A 19026-nucleotide genomic window follows, 5' to 3' on the forward strand; every position below is an offset into this window, starting at 1 on the left:
TTTGGTTTCCTCATCTGCTTTCTCAGTGTAGAGATTGAGTAGTGTCAGGTACTGCTTTCCTTTCATGTCCTTAAAATCTTTACAACTGCATCCTGTTTTCTGTACAAGCTGTATACAGGCTGCTTAAATAGAAAGTGTGACATATCCCCACAGAATGTGTTGTTGGCCAAAAGTAGAAGAAAAGTGCCCAAGACGTAATTCCTGTTGATGTGACCAGTTTTACTAGTGACGAGTAATGTGTAGTAGTCAGTAGTGTAGACAGTCTTACTGTTGAAGTTCATTGCGAATCAGTGAGTGGTGGTAATTTGCAGTACAGTGATGGCAGAAAGATGACTGATTTATGCACAACAGGACACCATCCCATTCTCTAATGAACATGTGACTGCACCTTGTCCAATTGTTTCCTGGGCGATGGGTTGGTCAAGCAGTTCTGATACAATGGCCTCACAGTTCACAGGAATTGAATCCATTGGGTTTTTGTGCATGGAAACATTTAAAGGCATTGGTGTATGCCCAACCCATCAGTGATGTGCAGGTGTTACAGGTGCCTCCGGCCAGTGCATGTGACTCAAACCGAATGGATCCACGTGTATTTGAAAACGAACTGAGGAGTGTGTCAGGTTGTGTGGTAACCACAGGCAGCACTCTGTATGGTGTCTTCTACTACATAACAGGCAGATGGGAATCGGAGGACAGATTTGCCCATGTCTCTACAGATACTGGTTTCTGGACATATTGTTATAGGAACTTTTCTTCTAACTTTGACTATTATTAATCTCTTGTAGGAATATGTGACACTTCTTGTAAGCACCCTGTATGCCCTTTGCTCTTGGTATTTTACCTGTGGTGCCTTCAGAATTTCAAATAGTGTAGTCCAGTGAGCATTTTTAAATGTTTTCTCTAAGTCTACAAATGCTATAAACCTAGGTTTGCCTTTCTTAATCAAACTTATTAAGATGAGTTATATAGTCAGTATTGTCCCGCATGTTCTTGCATTTCTCCAGAACCCAAAATGCTCTTCCCCAAGGTCAGCTTATACCAGTTTTTCCATCCTTCTGTAAATAATTCATGTTAGTATTTTGCAACCATGACTTATGAACTGGTAGTTTGGTAATATTCTGACCTGTTAGCTACTGCTTCATTTGGAATTGAATTTATTACAGTCTTCGTGAAGTTTAGCGATATTTCACCTGTCTTCTATATCTTGCACACAGAGTAAGATGGCTGGCTCTCACAGGGCTGTCAAAAATTGTGAAGAAATGCCATCTACTGTGGGGGCATTTTTTCGACTTTGACTTGTTAAGTGCTCTGTAACATTCTACTAGCAGTATTGTAACTACCCTCTCATCTTTAGCTACTTGTGCTTCCATTTTTGTAAAATTGACTTCAAATTCATTTCCCTTTATAGAGCCTCTCACTTCCAGCTTTTCCTTCTTTGCTTAGTACTGGCTTGCCATCTGAGCTCTTGTGAGACTCATGCAGTTGCTTCCCTTTTCTTTAAAGGTCTATTTAGTCTTCCTATAGGCGGTGTTATTTTCTCCGTTTGCCAATTAATTTCTCTGTAATATGTCAAGCAAGGATTTTGCTAGGCCCCTTCTCTTTTTACATTTTTTACCCTCTACTGCCTGCACTATTTCATCTCTCAAGCTACCCATTCCTCTTCTACTGACTTCCTTTCTCCTGGTTCGATCAAACCTTGACTAATGCTTCCTCTGAAACTTTCAGTAATCATCTAGTTCTTCCATCTCCTTAATTTCTACCTTCCTGCAATTTCCTCAACTTTAATCAGCAGTTCATAACCAATAAATTATGGTAATATGAGTTAAAACTTGGTTTCGAAATCTCTGCCTACCATTATATAATTAGTCTGCACCTTTGTGTGTCTAGGTCTGTTCCACATGTACAGCCTTATCACGTTGTTCTAAAACCAAGCCTGAACAATAATTAAATTATGCTCTGTGCAAAATTCTACTAGATGAGTTTCTCTTTTATTCCTTTCCCCCCATTGCATATTCACCTACCATTCTCATCCGTTTCCTTTGATTTATTTCTAGCCCCCCTTCCACAATTAAATTTCCCTTCTGCACAGCTATTTGGCATATAAACTTGTACTATTGTTTTCGGTGTCGGGTTCATGTCTATCTTAGCTGTGACGATGCATTCATCATGCTGTTCATAGTATCTTACCCACATTCCCTTTTTCTTATTCATTAGTAATCCTACTCATATGTTACGTTGCAGAGCATGCTGTACAACATGGCATTCGTGACTTTGGTGCCTGTTTCACCACACTTGCCTTCTGGATTCTTCCCCCAGACACCAGTTTCTCAGAGCTCTGGAGGTGGCAACTAGCACTACAACACGTCCCCTGTTCTTGTGACCCACCTGGCCTTAATTTACATTAATTTCTTCCAACTCAGCTTTTCTTCATTGTAACTACTCTTTGCTTCACTCTGTTTTAGTTTTCTACATCTTTCATTGTCTTTACCGTCTATTTTTCACCACCCCCTCCCACCTATATTATGTACAAAGCACTTAGCTTTCCACTCTTATTAATTTGTGCCCAATGTTTTAGTAGTAATCTCTGTATTGCTTATTACATTGTCTTCCACCTATAAGCTCTCAGGTTTTCGAATCTTGTCTGATGGAGTCCCCATCAGTCTTTCCTTCTCATCCTGTATGTTAAGTCTCCCCTGACCTGTGGTTCTGGGTGGCTTTCCTGAAATCTACCCCTTTTCCTAGATCTCTCCAGTCCTTTTCCTTCACCTTTCTTCTTTCCCTTTCAACCCTTCTGCCTGAAGAAGGAGCCACTGGCTCTGAAAGCTCGCCAATCACAACAGTCTTTTGTGTGTGTGTTCTGCCATCGCTTTGTGAGTAGATTTTTTATCTATCCAATTAAATAATTTTATCAATAATTGATTGTTTTTGTTGTTACATTAACCCTATTTGATTCTATATTGATAACTCCATATGAATCTGGCCAGAAGCCCTGTTCTTCCTGTGACTCCCTTCACTAATTTCCATTATATCTAAGTTCAACCTGTCCATTTCCCCTTTCAAATTCTCTCCCATGCTCTGACCCATAGAATGGTAAAGTTAACAGTAAAGATTCACATTCTATCCCTAGGCAATTCTATCAAACCCAATCGACCACTCTCATCCTCTTGTCAGTGGTGTAATTGGAAGTGGTATGGAGGGGCATATGGTCTCTACATTGATCTTTCATTCTTTGTCTGGTTTCTTGACATTCAAACCATTGCACATCAGTCAAGAAGCTCCCCAGCTAGTCCCATGAGGCTGACTGCACCCTGTACCATTTCTTCCACAAAGGAAAAATCTCTAGAAATACTGGGAATTGAACCAGGGTCCCCCATGGGGCAGTCAGCTACCCTAACTACTCTGTTACATAGGCAGACTGACCATTAGAATGTAGATCAATAGAAGCTATTTTGCCACCAGAATATTTTACCCCAGATGATGCCATCATCTTCTTCCTATACAGCAGAACTTCATGCCCTGGGGAAAAATACTGGCAAATACTTGCTTTTAGCCATTCACAGTACCTGCACAGAAGACCAAGTTTGCTAATACTACAAAGCCAGATCTGTCACTCATCCAGAATGTTGCCCAAGCAACTATTGTAAAGGCTGCTGCCCTTCTTCAGGGAGCACGTTTGCCTTGCCTCTCCATAGGCACCTCTCAATTGAGGCTGCAACTACGGTACAGCTATATGTGTTGTTGAGCCACACCACCTATTTTTGTTGTTGTTTAAAAGTATGTAATAATGTTAACCTTTGTGTTGTAAAGAATTAAACTTTCGTAATGAACGAGTTGTAGGTGTTTTTAGCCATCACCTGGTTGGTGTGTGGTGTGTTTGGGGTTATGGGATTCTGGATATGGATCGTAATTCCCAAGTTTCCTATATACACATATATTTTACCATAAAGACTGATACACATGAACACTGCATGAAGTACAAAGGCAAACTGACTTAAACATGGCAGTTCGTCAGAGCAGTTAATGTTCCAAAGATTGTAATTTGTGTGATCGATGTGACCTATCGACGCCATACAAAGTGGTCCAGCACTGGTTGCTTGACCATCTCAGAGAAATTTTATATTTGCCAGGTGAATTCCCCAATGTTTAGCACCCACAAAAATATTTAAAAAAAATTGTTTATTGTTTTGAAATGGCAGCCATATTTGTTCCAGGCTGTATGTGTTTTTTCGTATTTGCAAGCATCTGCATTTTTTACAATTATTTAGAAGTGGATTGTCCTCTGCCTTTGAGATAAAATGCATTTAGTTCCAACACACTCTGGGCTACAAATTAACATCATCACTTAGCTGAATGTATTCTTTAATATTTTTTAATAATTCAAAGTTATCAGACACAAATGAAAAAAAACTATTTTTGAACAGTAGTTTTCCAAAGAAAGATTAATTTCTCAGCTTTAATATTTTTTCTGCTATTACACTGTATAGTATAGTTACTTTTTTAAGAGTATCAATGGTGAGCAGCTTACAGTAAAAAAAATACACTATTTTTAAAAATGGTTTTTTTTTAATTTTACATTTTCTTGCCTGCAATATCTTTGTTGGGGGACCAGATAAAAATCTGAAAATTTCTCAGTTAATAGACCTTTATGATATCAAACTTCAGTATAAATTTCAACTTTGAGATTCAATTGGAAGTTATGGAAAAAAGATTAAAAACAGGAGTAAAAAATACATTTTTGTAACATCTGTGATATCTGGTTGGCTAATCAAATAAAGTATACCATTTGCATAATGTAACACACCACAATACACTAGCTCCTGATTATTTGTCAAATCAATGCTGTGGTAATTGTTTCAGCAGGCTAACAACTGTATCTGCAAGCCTATACAAGTCTGATTGTTGTCTTCCCCCTTACACCAAAAATTGTCTGCTCACACTTATTTAGCTAGAAGTTCTTGAAGTGTGCTGTTGAAAAATGGTGTCTCAGTGTTCTTTTGGTGTTATTGTTAATGAAGCATGTCATAAGTGTGTATGGAGTGTATCCTAAAGACATTGCTTTAATCAAAGATTACAGTGAAGAAGAAAAAGTGTTGTTTTACTTACAAGTCAGCCCAGAGGTCAAATCAACATGCAAGTACCATGAAACGAAATACTTAAAGAAATTTCACCACGTGTTTGGTCATTCTTCGATGGACACTTTTGAGAAACATAAGAAACCTATAACAAAAGGTCAGCGAGAAATAACATTTGATCATTATTCTAAAGATAGAAGCCATTTTGTCAATCTTATAGCAGGAAAATCATTGTGTCCAACATGTTATTCTAAGATATTTGTAATTCATAAGAGAAAAAATAGTGAAACCTCAGATACATAATTTTGTGCCTTACCAGCAACCAATAAAAAAGTAGATACAGCTTGTGTAATCCTGGGTATATCGCCTGCTAGTAAGATTAGAAAACGAAGTCAATGTAAAAGACTAAGTGCCTTGAATCCAAAAATTGAGAAAATGGCAGCTACAATCAAAAATAATTTGGAAGTTTCATTCTAATATACAGTTTGTACTAAAGCAGATGGAATTTTTAAAATTTCACCAATCAAATATGATGATTTGATCTGAAAACTAAATGCAGTACTTGAACCAAAGAGGATAAAATTAAGATTATCAGTTTACTGCCGATTTCTTGGAGTCGAGCAAAAGTTAGTGATAAATTTAATGTGTCAGAACGTCTTGTTAACAAAGCAATTAGTAAAAGAACAGGGAATTTTACCAGCATTACAAAATAAAAGTGCATATAATTTTGTAGATGAAAACACAATCAATAAAGTTATTAAGTATTATGGCAATGACAATAACAGCTGTTTGATGTCTGGCAAAAAAGACTGTGTTTCTGTGAAAGAAAATGGTTCTAAGATTCAATTTAAAAAAGAAGATCCTGACATTAAAATTGGAAGATCAAAGTTTTGCGAGTTGAGACCAAGATGGTGTGTTGTTGCAGGGGCATCTGGCACCCATAATGTTTGTGTTTGTTTGTATCGTCAGAACGTAAAGTTGATGATAGATGGGGCCAATCTTTGAGTTAACTATAAAGACATTTTGGAAGTTATGGTATGCAATATTGACAGTTACAATTCTATGATCAAGGGAAAATGTGAAGATTATCCAGGCAAACAAGCCTTACTTGAATGTTTGAAGAATCTGAAGAAGACGATTTGATGCCTGACAATATAAAATACAAACAATGGGTGACACAAGACAGAACTGAAATGGTGACTGTCATAAAATCACGAAGAGTTTTTTGAAGTGTTGGTGGCTAACCTTGAAAACCTTAAAATGCATCATTTTATTGCAAAAGCTCAAAGTAAATTTTCGAAAGACAAAAAGCAAACCTTTGCAACTGATGAACACTTCGTTCTTGCTGACTTTTCGGAAAATTATTCCTTTGTTGTTCAAGAAGAAGTACAAGGGCACCACTGGGTAAACAAACAAGCCACAGTTCATCCATTTGTATTCTATTATAAAGATGAAAATAAACTAATGAACCACAGCTTCTGTGTCATAAGTGACTACTTTGAACACAACACTACAGCAGTGCACATTTTTCAACTAAAATAAACAAACTACATTAAACAGCACCACCCTTCCATAAAAAAAATAATAAATAAATAAAAATAAAAAAAAAACTTACTTACTTTTCGGATGGGGCAGCAAGTCAATATAAAAACAAAACAAAAATTATTATATAATGTTGTTGTTGTTGTTGTTGTCTTCAGTGCTGAGACTGGTTTGATGCAGCTCTCCATGCCACTCTAACCTGTGCAAGCTTCTTCATCTCCCAGTACTTACTGTTACCTACATCCTTCTGAATCTGCTTAGTGTATTCGTCTCTTGGGCTCCCTCTACGATTTTTAACCTCCACGCTGCCTTCCAATGCTAAATTTGTGATCCCTTGATGCCTCAGAACATGTCCTACCAACTGGTCCCTTCTTCTTGTCAAGTTGTGCCACAAACTCGTCTTCTCCCCAATTCTATACAATACTTCCTCATTAGTTATGTGATCCACCCATCTAATCTTCATCATTCTTCTGTAGCACCACATTTCAAAAGCTTCTATTCTCTTTTTGTCCAAACTATTTATCATCCATGTTTCACTTCCATACATGGCTACACTCCAAACAAATACTTTCAGAAATGACTTCCTGACACTTAAATCTATACTCGATGTTAACAAATTTCTCTTCTTCAGAAACGCTTTCTTTGCCATTGCCAGTCTACATTTTATATCCTCTCTACTTTGACCATCATCAGTTATTTTGCTCCCCAAATAGCAAAACTCCTTTACTACCTTAAGTGCCTCATTTCCTAATCTAATTCCCCCAGCATCACCCGACTTAATTCGACTACATTCCATTATCTTCGTTTTGTAATTAGTAGGCTTATTTTCAATAAAAAGTAGGTAATCATAGATATGATTAAATTATATACTGTAACTGAGATATTCTATTCCATTAGCCTAGATATCGCAGATGTTTGACTTGTGTTTGTAATTTTTTTTCCATAACTTCCAATTGAATCTCAAAGTTGAAATTTATACTGAAGTTTGATATCATAAAGGTCTATTAACGGCAAAATTTTCAGATTTTATCTGGTCCCCCAACAAAGATATTGCAGGCCACAAAATGGAAAAATTAAAAAAAAACCTTTTTTTTAAGGGTAAGCTGATCACCATTGATACTCTTAAAAAAGTAACTATACTATACAGTGTAATAGCAGAAAAGAATATTAAAGCTGAGAAATTAATCTTTCTTTGGAAAACTACTGTTCAAAAATAGTTTTTTTTTCATTTGTGTCTGATAACTTTGAATTATTAAAAAATATTAATGAATACATTCAGCAAGTGATATTGATGTTAATTTGTAGCCCAGAGTGTGTTGAACTAAATGCATTTTATCTGAAAGGCTTAGGACAATCCACTACTGAATAATTGTAAAAAATGTAGATGCTTGCAAATACGAAGAAAAGCATGTGGCTGAGAACAAATATGGCCGCCATTTCAAAATAATAAACAATATTTTTTTTTTAAAAATATATTTTTGTGTGTGCTAAACATTGGGGAATTCACCCAGCAAATATAAAATTTTTCTGAGATGGTCAACCAAACAATTATTTTTTTCTTGGGCCACTTAGTATGGAGTGACCCTTTGAGTTTGGTTGGGCTCTGGATAAGTTTGCAAAGAATCATTAGAAGACGTTACAGTTTTTTTACAGTTATTTAACATCTTTGGAAGCTCATGTATTTAGAGAGAGAGAGAGAGAGAGAGAGAGAGAGAGAGAGAGAGAGAGAGAGAGAGAGAGAGAGAAATGTGGAATGAGCATCAGACATAATGGGACTATATTTTATCCAGAACTATATATTTTATGTTCATATGTTTTATCAGTGTTGCCCTCTCTTTTATGTTAGGAAAGTAAAGCTCCAGTCTAGCAAGAAAGATGTCATTAATGACACTACATTGTAGTGTATCAATTGTCATTTTATGGTGCATACAATACAGACAGTGGCAAAGTCACGATAAAGTTGCTTTTAGTTAGCCATTTTGTCATTATCAACCCTTTCGCAACTTTTCCTCTTTTCCTGTCCTACATCATACTTTCAGCTGTGTGGTGTCCTGATCAGCAGTCCCATATTTATACAACAAGAAACTTCTGTTGTTGTGATTCCCTTTTAAGTAATCCTTAACCTTGTATAAAAAGTTATGAAAGTGGTCTCTGAAAAATGATTTTATTTCAGCACACACAACAACTCAGAAGCAAGGGATAGCCCCCAAACAACGTGAAGTGTATCACCCAAACACCCAGGTATTGTCATACATTTGTTGTCAGCAAAAGTGATTCCTCACCCACAATCCCTTTTGGATGTACACATTGAGTTGCAAGCCACACTGAATTATAATTGAATAATATTTACTACTCCTCCTCCTCCTCCGCCTCCTCCTCCTCCTCCCCCTCCCCCTCCCCCTCCCCCTCCCCCTCCCCCTCCCCCCTCCCCCTTCCCTAGTCCACACACACACACACACACACACACACACACACACACACACACACACACACACACACACACTCACTCCTGCCTTTTTATCTTCACGCTAGCCTCTTCTTCGTATGCCTTTAACCTACTCTAGAGCCTCCACAGTCCCCTGGGCTCTCCTTTCTTCTCTGTGTTCATTCTAACAGTCCACTAACATGCTTGTGCCCTAAGTGTCTCCCATCTCTCTCTCTCTCTCTCTCTCTATCTCCACACACACACACACACACACACACACACTAAGCACTTACTGTTACACCACCATCCACTCTGGCCATGAATGCTAATCTACTCAGTAAGGTGGCTGCTTGGGGTGACTTGTCACTGTACTACTGTCCGCTGCTCTGCAAGCACTCAGTTAGGTGAGAAACAAACACCTGTTTCCGTGGTGTGTTTCTTAGGCAGAGATGGGGAGCCAGCACTGGATTTGTGTAGACAAGTGTGGAATATCATCTGAAAATCACACACAGGCAGCCGGAGTACTAAACCTGTGGTTGCTTATCAGCTACATAAATTTTATCTACATCTGTCTTACCTCCACACTTCACAATCCATTGCATTGTACATTAAACTGCACGAGCAGGCCAATTGTGCCAATGCTGATAAGTGCCACTATGTTCTTTTCAGTTGCACCAACTGATGTTGCACTTTTTCTCTCTGTTTTTTCACTTTTTCTCTCTGTTTTCATTCAGACTGAATTTCCTATCCTTCCTAGAATTTCTCTTGGCTCAAGCAAGACTTTCATCTTTGACAGTGTTTTGTGTATGTAACGCCATGTTTTGGGTTCCAGATCAAATAAGTACCTTTGCAACTGGTGGGACGAGTTGTCACTTCACAGGTTGAAGGAAAGGAACAAGCGGAATTTCGCACAGACAGGTGCTGTGGTATTTGGAGTAATGTATGGGTTTATGACTGCTGTTGAGTGAACTACAGAAAGATTAACTTCAAAAAATACAGCAAAGTGCTATACTAAATTCGATAAAAAAGAGCCATGAAACAGAATAGATGTGTTTCTCTGTAGGAAGCAGAATCATAATTCGGTGTGTTGAAATGGAGGTGAGCCTTTTAGGGAAGGGTATGGGTAGAAAACTTGAGAGCTAAAGATACTAATTCAATTCTTTATGGAATAATAAATGAAACTGTACGAACTTAAGAAAAGAGCCACTTGGAAACATTTTATTTGTCATTATACTGAACACTATTAAAATGATTGAGATGGGGAGTAGAGTATACATTACGCCTTATGGGAAAAAAAGTGTACAAATTATCATATTTTCAGCACTTCCTTTGGATCTGTGTTAAAAGGATAATTCTTTGCAATTCAATGTTCCATAACAACAATATGCCATATGCATCCATAGTCTTTTTTTTCCACAAATGTTTCTTGCTACAGATATTTTTTTATGAAATTTGTTGTAAGTAACCTAGCATTGATGACAAGGAACAACACAGAAAGCAATAATAATTATAGTGCAATAATCAATGCACAAAAGATGAGAAAATAACAGCTTACATTTGACAAAGCATAACTGCTAGTTCTTGCTTTCATATTTCAGCATATTTGAGCTTGAAGGAGTTCATGAGAGCTGTGTAACTAATTTTTTACATAAAAAAAACTTGGAATTGTTCTCACAATTGACTGAAAGTCATGTAGAACTTCTTTTCTCTGCAGAGAACATGATAAAAGGCCTAGACGATGATGAAATAGAATTCTTGGACCTTGTCGATCGAACAAAGCTTGAGGCAGAAAGACTGAAGTCACAGGAGGAAGCAAGAGAGATACGTGACTTCCGTGATGCAGTTGCTCGTCAGCAGGAACGCAGCATTGAGGACAGAATCAACTCCGAGATCCGTTCACGACCACCTTCCACTGCATCTAGTCAGAGTTCTGCCAGGTGAAACACAATATATTGGTCATCTTTTTACGGTGTTATAAAATATTTGGTTGTAAATATTAGATTTAATGAAGCTATAATTCTTTTCTAAACTATGTAAATCAAGCCATAGTGAGTTTATTGTTGTGCTGTAGACAACCACTCACTGTGTCTTGTATAAGAAATTGCATGTGTGTGTGTGTGTGTGTGTGTGTGTGTGTGTGAGAGAGAGAGAGAGAGAGAGAGAGAGAGAGAGAGTTGTGCTTATGCGTGCGTGTGTGTCTTGTCTATTTTTGACGAAGGCCATACTGGCTGAAAGCTTGTTTGTGACAGTCTTTTTGTTGTGTCTACGACTCAGCATCTCTGCTATATGGTGAGTGGCAACTTCCCTTTTTGTCATATTGTTACATTACATCATGCATTTTCCATTGTTTGATCCTACAATTTGGAATTGAGGTAATGATGGTTACATCAAGAAATTTGAAAATGTAGTTCTTTGGAGACCTATGTAAAAATAACACCTCATCAAAAACCAACACTGACATTCCAAAATAGTTACCAAATTCTGTTGAGTTTTCCTTTAATTTTTTATAAATTCTAAAAAAAGAGTATGTATTTTTCTTGAGTTTCATTGGATGAATCCAATACTTCCACTGACTTTTTTTGCATCTCTTTTCTTTTCAGTGACACAGCAATAAGGAGTCGTTCCTCGTCAGAATCCATCTCACAGCTATCTAGGGCATATATATAGATATTGCCACAGAGATTCTTGTGCACATTTCAAACGTCCCCCAGTGGGTCAACCACAGTGTGTAAAATGCCAGTGTGGAAGTAACCTTATTGTTCAGTGATAACATGCTAGCATCTGGAATATGGGAGGCTGTGTAGTTTCACTAAAACAAGTATCAAACTTTCCATCAGTTACATCCATGAGTAGGAGGAAGTGGAGAGTAGTTCAGGCAACTGCTTTAGAGATTTCAAATGGGAATACACAGAAGATTGTTCTGGAAATCTTAAGTAGCAGCAGAAGGGAAACTAGATATTGTAACAGTGGTTTTATTAAGTCTGGTGCACAAGCTCTGACCTCAGGTAGCAGCGTACACTCACTTGTCTAGGGAATATATAATTGTGTTGTATCTTCAAATCTACAAGTATACTTGTTTAATTTATCATCAGTGTGTTAGTGTCTCCCCTTTTGAGTTCCGTTTCTGTTTGGTAAGATACTTTAATATCTATCTCACAGGTTGTCTTAGCACAGTCAAACAGAAAAAAATCTGTTATTTCTGTATCCCTACTTTAGTGGGTGTACACAACAAAAATCATGCATAAACATAAGCACATTCACAATTTTTTCATACTCCATAACATAGCTAGTAAGGTGTGTATGTTGTGAATGATGGGAACACAGTGATGTTTGGAGATTGGGGAAGATGAAAATGAGGGTAATGTGAACCATTCCAGAATATTATTTGTGGTAACAGCCGCTGGAAATTATAATGCATTGCAACTGTATTTGAGAAGCTTTTGTGATACCTATTCTTCAGCAGTCTCTCTGTGCTATACTCCAATAATTTAGTGCACTACGAACTATCCTTCAGCAGTCTCTCTGTGCTATACTCCAACAATTTAGTGCGCCATGAAAGATACCTAGATTGTTCAAGCTCTCTCCAGAGCACAGCAAATATTATTACTTTCTTGGTTGGTAGGTTCAAAAGATTTGTTGCAATAGAACAAGAAAAGGATGTCCTCATTCTACATTTGATCCTCAAATATCTTTAGGCAATTAATAACATCAGTGAACTGCTAACTTTAATCTTAGTTTCACATTCTTTTGCTGCTGCCACCATTATTTTCAAAGTATGTTTTTCTCTCCTACAGTTTCATATGGTCATTGCTGATATCTGTCCTTTTAGTGACTTAGAAATGTAATCTAGTCAGGAAACAGGTTTATTCATTTTCTGCACCTACTTGTAGGTGGGAGGCATGGTTAGATCTGCCATAGTTTCCACATTTTTGAAGCTTTCACTTCCTGTCCTCAGCAGTCTTGTTCAAATATTATGCAGCACCAAAGAAACTGGTATAGGCCTTCATATTCAAATGTAGAGATATGTAAACTGACAGAATACGCCTGTATAAGACAACAAGTTTCTGGCGCAGTTGGAGTTTGAACATGGTGTTGTAGTCGGTGCATGCGCGATAGGACACAGCATCTCTGAGGTAACGATAAAGTGGGGGTTTTCCCATATGACCATTTCACGAGTGTATCGTGAATATCAACAATCCAGTAAAGCATCAAATCTCCAACATCGCTGTGGCCAGATAAAGATCCTACAAGAACAGGACCAAAGATGACTGAAGAGAATCGTTCAGTGTGGCAGAAGTGCAACCCTTCTGCAAATTGCTGTAGATTTCAATGCTGGGCCATCAACAAGTGTCAGTGTGTGAACTATTCAATGAAACATCATCGATACGGGCTTTTGAGGCCAAAGGTCCATTCATATATCCTTGAAGACTGTATGACACAAAGCTTTACGCCTCATCTGAGGCCATCAGCACCAAGATTGGACTGTTGATGACTGGAACATGTTGCCTGTTTGAATGAGTCTTGTTTCAAATTGTATCGAGCGGGTGAACAGGTATGGGTATGGAGACAACCTCTTGAATCTGTGGACCCTGCTGGTCAGCAGGAGACTGTTCAAGCTCTGCAGTGGTGTGGGGCATGTGTGGTTGGAGTGATGTGGGACCCGTAATAGTCTAGATATGACTCTGACAGGTGACATGTATGTAAGTATCCTGTCTGATCACCTGCATCCATTCATGTTGATTGTGCATTCCAGTGGGCAGGAACAATTCCAGCAGAACAATGTGACACCCCATATGTGCAGAATTGCTACAGAGTGGCTCCAGGAACACTCTTCTGAGTATCCCCTGCGGGTTTGGGGGTAAGAATAGGCCCCGCGGTATTCCTGCCTGTCGTAAGAGGTGACTAAAAGGAGTCTCCAACATTCTGGCCCTTATGTGATGGTCCCCTCTCGGGTTTGACCTCCATATTTACAAATTATTCCGAAGAGCGAGCCGATTGGGAAAGGACGCCTTACTTGGTGCATTGGGTCCATCATGCATTGAGACCTTTTGACAGCTTACTCGTTGTTGCATTGCAGTCCCGCCTGCTCTCCATCCCTTGGGCACGGATACGTTCCTGGGTGCACTGTCTGCCATGCAAAGTGCAGTGCCGCTTTCTGCACTGACGACGACCATGGACTACTTGTCACCTAATATCCAGCACGGTAGCCAGTCCGTTGTGGTGGGGCTGCCATGTACCCTGTTGGTTGTAGCCCCCTGACAACAAAGGGATGACTCTACTGATGCCTGCGTCGTTAACCCCCCAGGTATGCCAAGGAGTAGATGTCCATCTCCCTGAGGCATTGGGGCTCCTGGCAATGGCCATCCTGCCAGGTGGCCCTTGCTGTGGTTGGGTGGCACCCGTGGGGAGGGCCCTTGGTCGGAGTAGGTGGCATCAGGGTGGATGCTTTTCACAGATGATGCTGTAGTATACAGAGAAGTTGCAGCGTTAGAAAATTGCAGCAAAATGCAGGAAGATCTGCAGCAGATAGGCACTTGGGGCAGGGAGTGGCAACCAACCCTTAACATAGACAAATGTAATGTATTGCGAATACATAGAAAGAAGGATCCTTTATTGTATGATTATATGATAGCAGAACAAACACTGGTAGCAGTTACTTCTGTAAAATATCTGGGAGTATGCGTACGGAACGATTTGAAGTGGAATGATCATATAAAATTAATCGTTGCTAAGGCGGGTGCCAGGTTGAGATTCATTCGGAGAGGCCTTAGAAAATGTAGTCCATCAACAAAGGAGGTGGCTTACAAAACACTCGTTCAACCTATACTTGAGTATTGCTCATCAGTGGGAACCGTACTAGGTCGGGTTGACAGAGGAGATAGAAGAGCGGCGCGTTTCGTCACAGGGTTATTTGGTAAGCGTGATAGCGTTACGGAGGTGTTTAGCAAACTCTAGTGGCAGACTCTGCAAGAGAGGCGGTCTGCATCGCGGTGTAGCTTGCTGTCCAGGTTTCGAGAGGATGCGTTTCTGGATGAGGTATTGAATATATTGCTTCCCCCTACTTATACCTCCCGAGGAGATCACAACTGTAAAATTAGAGAGATTCGAGTACGCATGGCGGCTTTCCGGTAGTCGTTCTTTCCGCAAACCATACGCGACTGGAACAGGAAAGGGAGGTAATGACAGTGGCACGTAAAGTGCCCTCCGCCACACACCGTTGCGTTGCTTGAGGAGTATAAATTCAGATGTCGATGTAGACACACAGTGAAGCGTGGCACATCTTCTCTTGCTGGTGGCCAACCACCAGCAGTCTCTAAGCGTTCTAGGGCTCACTTTAATGCTAACATGTATTACCCCAAATCGTTCCCCTCCCTGGCCACACCATGGGAGGAACGAAAGGCTATGAATGACAGCGAAATGTATTCGCTCCTGTATTTAGTCTGTACAAGAGCTGGTGGGGAATCCTTTGTGTACATGAAGCATCAGTTCTTTGTAGAGCATTTAGAGGACAAGTTCAGGGAGGTGGGGAGGGCTTGTCAAAAATGCGGTCTGGGTCAGTCATGATAAAAACAGCATCCTCTGCCCAGTCACAGGCCTTAATCGCTTGTAAGAAGCTGGGGGATGTTTCTGTTATCATCACGCCCCATAAAAGCTTAAATATAGTCCAGGGCATTGTCTTCCACAGGGATCTTCTTATACAGTCCGATGACGAGCTGCACGCCAACTTAGAGCGACGAGGTGTCCATTTTGTCCGGCACATCCACTGGGGTCCGAGGGATAATTAGGTTGCCACCGGTGCCTTCATCTTAGCCTTAGAGGGTGACACATTACCTGAGGAGGTCAAGATGATGGTCTACCCCTGTGATGTCAAGCCATATATGCCTCCCCCGATGTGATGCTTCAAGTGTTGGAAGTTTGGCCATATGTCTTCCCGCTGTGCTTCCAGCCTCATATGTCGTGATTGTGGTCGTCCATCCCATCTCGATACTCCATGTTCCCCGCCTCCCATCGGTGTCAACTGCGGAGAGCACCATCCCTCTTGCTCGCTGGACTGTAAGATTCTACAGAAGGAAAGGAAAATAATGGAATACAAGAACCTGGACCGACTGACCTACACTGAGGCTACACGGAAATTTGAACGTCTTCATCCCGTGCCCATGACATCATGTTATACCACCACTGTCACTCCTGTTACGGCTTCATCAGCTGGATCACATACAGTTAGCTCCCAGAGCCGAAGGACCGCACCTGCCCCTTTGATGGTGGGGGGCACTTTCCTCCTTGTTGCTCCCACACCACCTACCTCGGGAGCAGCACACCGCTCCCCCCCCCCCCCCCCCCACCACCACCACCACCACCACCACCACCACATTTGGCGATGACAGCTAGAATCCAAGGCGATGTCGGAAACCGAGCACACATTTCGACAGAGGATGCTCCTGTGATGGTCGCCAATGCGCACGCGTTTCCATGCCAGTATTTTGCTGTAAAGCCGACGCCGGAACTTGCAGTCTCTAGTGATGGACACTCACCGGAAGATGGCTGGACAATTGCTAGCTGAAATTTCGTAGCAAGAAGTCAGCATGATCGGGCTACAAACCCGAAACCTCATCAAACTGGTGTTTTATGAACCTCTTACTGTAGCTTTTACTAGCTTAATAGAATAGTGGCTTTATGGATGTGTGAATGAAGTTAAGAAAAATGCAACTTGAGTATATGTTGTGTAGGTATATTTCAAAAGTTCAACTCTTAGTAGCAGGTGCACATATCGTGTTATACTAAATGACATCTCTCAGAAGTTTCCTGCAACAACAGTGGTGGAAATGTAGTGTTGCAAAAAAATTCTTCCCAGCACAATGAATTCACCCTCTTTCAGACTTCTCTATTAAATAAGGAAATAGTAATTTAATTTTATGCAAATCAGTTCTGTTAAAAAATTAACAAAACTCATTCAAATAGATTCACAACAGGCTTGGCGAACAAGACTGGTTATATGAATCCAATTGACGTGCTTAAAGAAACAAAAATGAAACACTTCACATACAGAACCAATATAAATATGAGGGTGTAACACTTTGTTGGGATATGAAATGTAATGATCACTTAGCCTCAGTTGTGGGTAAAGCAGGTGGTAGATCTAAGTTTATTGGTAGACTACTGGGTAAGTGCAGTCAGTCTGTAAAAGAGACTGCTTGCAAATCACTCATGTGACCTGTTCTAGAATGTTGCTCAAGTGTGTACCAAATAGGGGATATTGAACATATACAGAAAAGGGCAGAACGAATGGTCACAGGTTTGTTTGATCCATGGGAGAGTGTCACAAAAATACTGTAGGAACTGAACTGGAAGACTCTTGAAGGTAGACCTGAACCTTACCTAGAAAGAGACAGCTTTAAATGCTGATTCTAGGAATATACTACAATCCCCTATGTATTGCTCACATAGGAATTGTGAGGATAAGATTAGAATAATTATTGCTTGCACAGAGACATTCAATCAATCATTCTTCCAATTCTCCATACATGAATGGAAGGGGAAGGAACCCAAATAGCTGGTACAATGGGGCGCACCCTTTGCCGAGCACCTGGTTTGCAGAGTATGCATGTATATATAGCACTTATACATGTGAAAAATCATTCTATCAAAATATTCAGCTTACTCAGTTCAGTATTGTGTCCCAAAAATTTTACTGCATTACTTGCAAATAAAGTGACTGGGTTAGTGTGTCATTGCTTGCAGTTTGCTGTATGTGTGTGTTGTTTTGAGCTTAATAATTCGTTATCCTTGCTGTTAACTTATTATTTTGCACAGCAAAATTCAAATATATGTAACTAGGTCATCACCACTGTATTATACTCAATTGTTTTACAATCACAAAAAATTATTGGTTTCTGTTAATAAACTTGATGCTTCCATTTGCAGGTTGTGCTTTACTGCTTGTGAAGTTTTACCATGGTGAATATCAGCCATTTTCATAAATCAGTCAAACACAGCTATTATTCTGTTTCATATTAGGCCTATTTTTCATGTTGCAGCAGTCGCAGTTCTCAGGCACGTTTGCTAACTGGAGCAGTCAGGAAGCGCCGAGCACCATCCCCTTCATCATCCACCACTACAGCTGTTGTGGATGGAGGCAACTCTCAGCCAAAAAAGAGACCTTTAGGTGAGCACTGCTTTCTGATGTAAGCCAGAAACTTTTTGAGATTACTTAGCCGTTTTTGTGGCTTAGGATATTGTAATTATAATGTTGTATCAGGATTAGTTTGAGTGTGTGGTTTATGTGTAAATTCCTAAGTGGAAATATTGCTTGCTGTCATTGGATTCCTAGGAACTCCTTGTGCAGGCAGTTCTATTATTGGCTAAGCTATCCCGGCACAACTTAATACTGGCCCTCATAGCTTTATTTTTGCCAATATTTCTCTCCTACTTTCCTAATGTCACAGGAGCTAATCCGTGAAATTTGGAAAGTAGGAGAAAGGTACTGGCAAAATTACAGCTGTGAGTGGCCGACAGTAAGTCATGTGGATAGCTCAGTTGATAATAGAATTGCTCGTGGAAGGTGAGACCTCAAGTGTGAGCCTTGGTTCAAAGCAGTTTTAATTTTCCATGAATTTTCGCAATAGCACACGCTCTGCTGTAGAATTAAAGATCCTGATTGTAAGAGTTCTGTTCAAAAAACCCCGGAACTCTGTCCACACCATTTTTCTACACTAATCTTTTACTCATTGTGCATGGTCTCCTTCAACAATCTGTCCTCCATAACTGAAACACTGCTCCCAATGCCATGTCTACGTACAGAAGCAATCTTGATACATCTCTTGCTGGATCGCGTGAAGCACTGTCTGCAAATTTTGTTTTATCTGTATATTGTTGCAAATCTTCATCCTTTCAATGGGATTTTCAACTTTCAACCTAATAAAAAATAGTCCACGGGGGCCAGGTCTGGAGAGCAAGGAGGATGAGGCAGCGGAGTGATTTGGTTTTTTG

General features: G+C 39.8%; 1 protein-coding gene across 5 annotated transcripts in view; it reads left to right on the forward strand.

Moving 5' to 3' along the window:
• LOC126278007 (PSME3-interacting protein) overlaps window positions 1-19026 on the forward strand; it is a 74698-nt gene that overhangs the window by 36952 nt on the left and 18720 nt on the right. For 3 of the 5 annotated variants that reach the window (XM_049977709.1, XM_049977706.1, XM_049977704.1), the window contains exons 4-5: window positions 10754-10976; window positions 18075-18202. In XM_049977709.1, the coding sequence (XP_049833666.1) occupies window positions 10754-10976; window positions 18075-18202 (351 nt within the window). The remainder of the gene's footprint in view (window positions 1-10753; window positions 10977-18074; window positions 18203-19026) is intronic. The other 2 variants (XM_049977707.1, XM_049977705.1) reach the window with 1 other exon arrangement.

The sequence above is a fragment of the Schistocerca gregaria genome, chromosome 6, assembly GCF_023897955.1.
Source record: "Schistocerca gregaria isolate iqSchGreg1 chromosome 6, iqSchGreg1.2, whole genome shotgun sequence".
Classification (NCBI taxonomy): domain Eukaryota; kingdom Metazoa; phylum Arthropoda; class Insecta; order Orthoptera; family Acrididae; genus Schistocerca; species Schistocerca gregaria.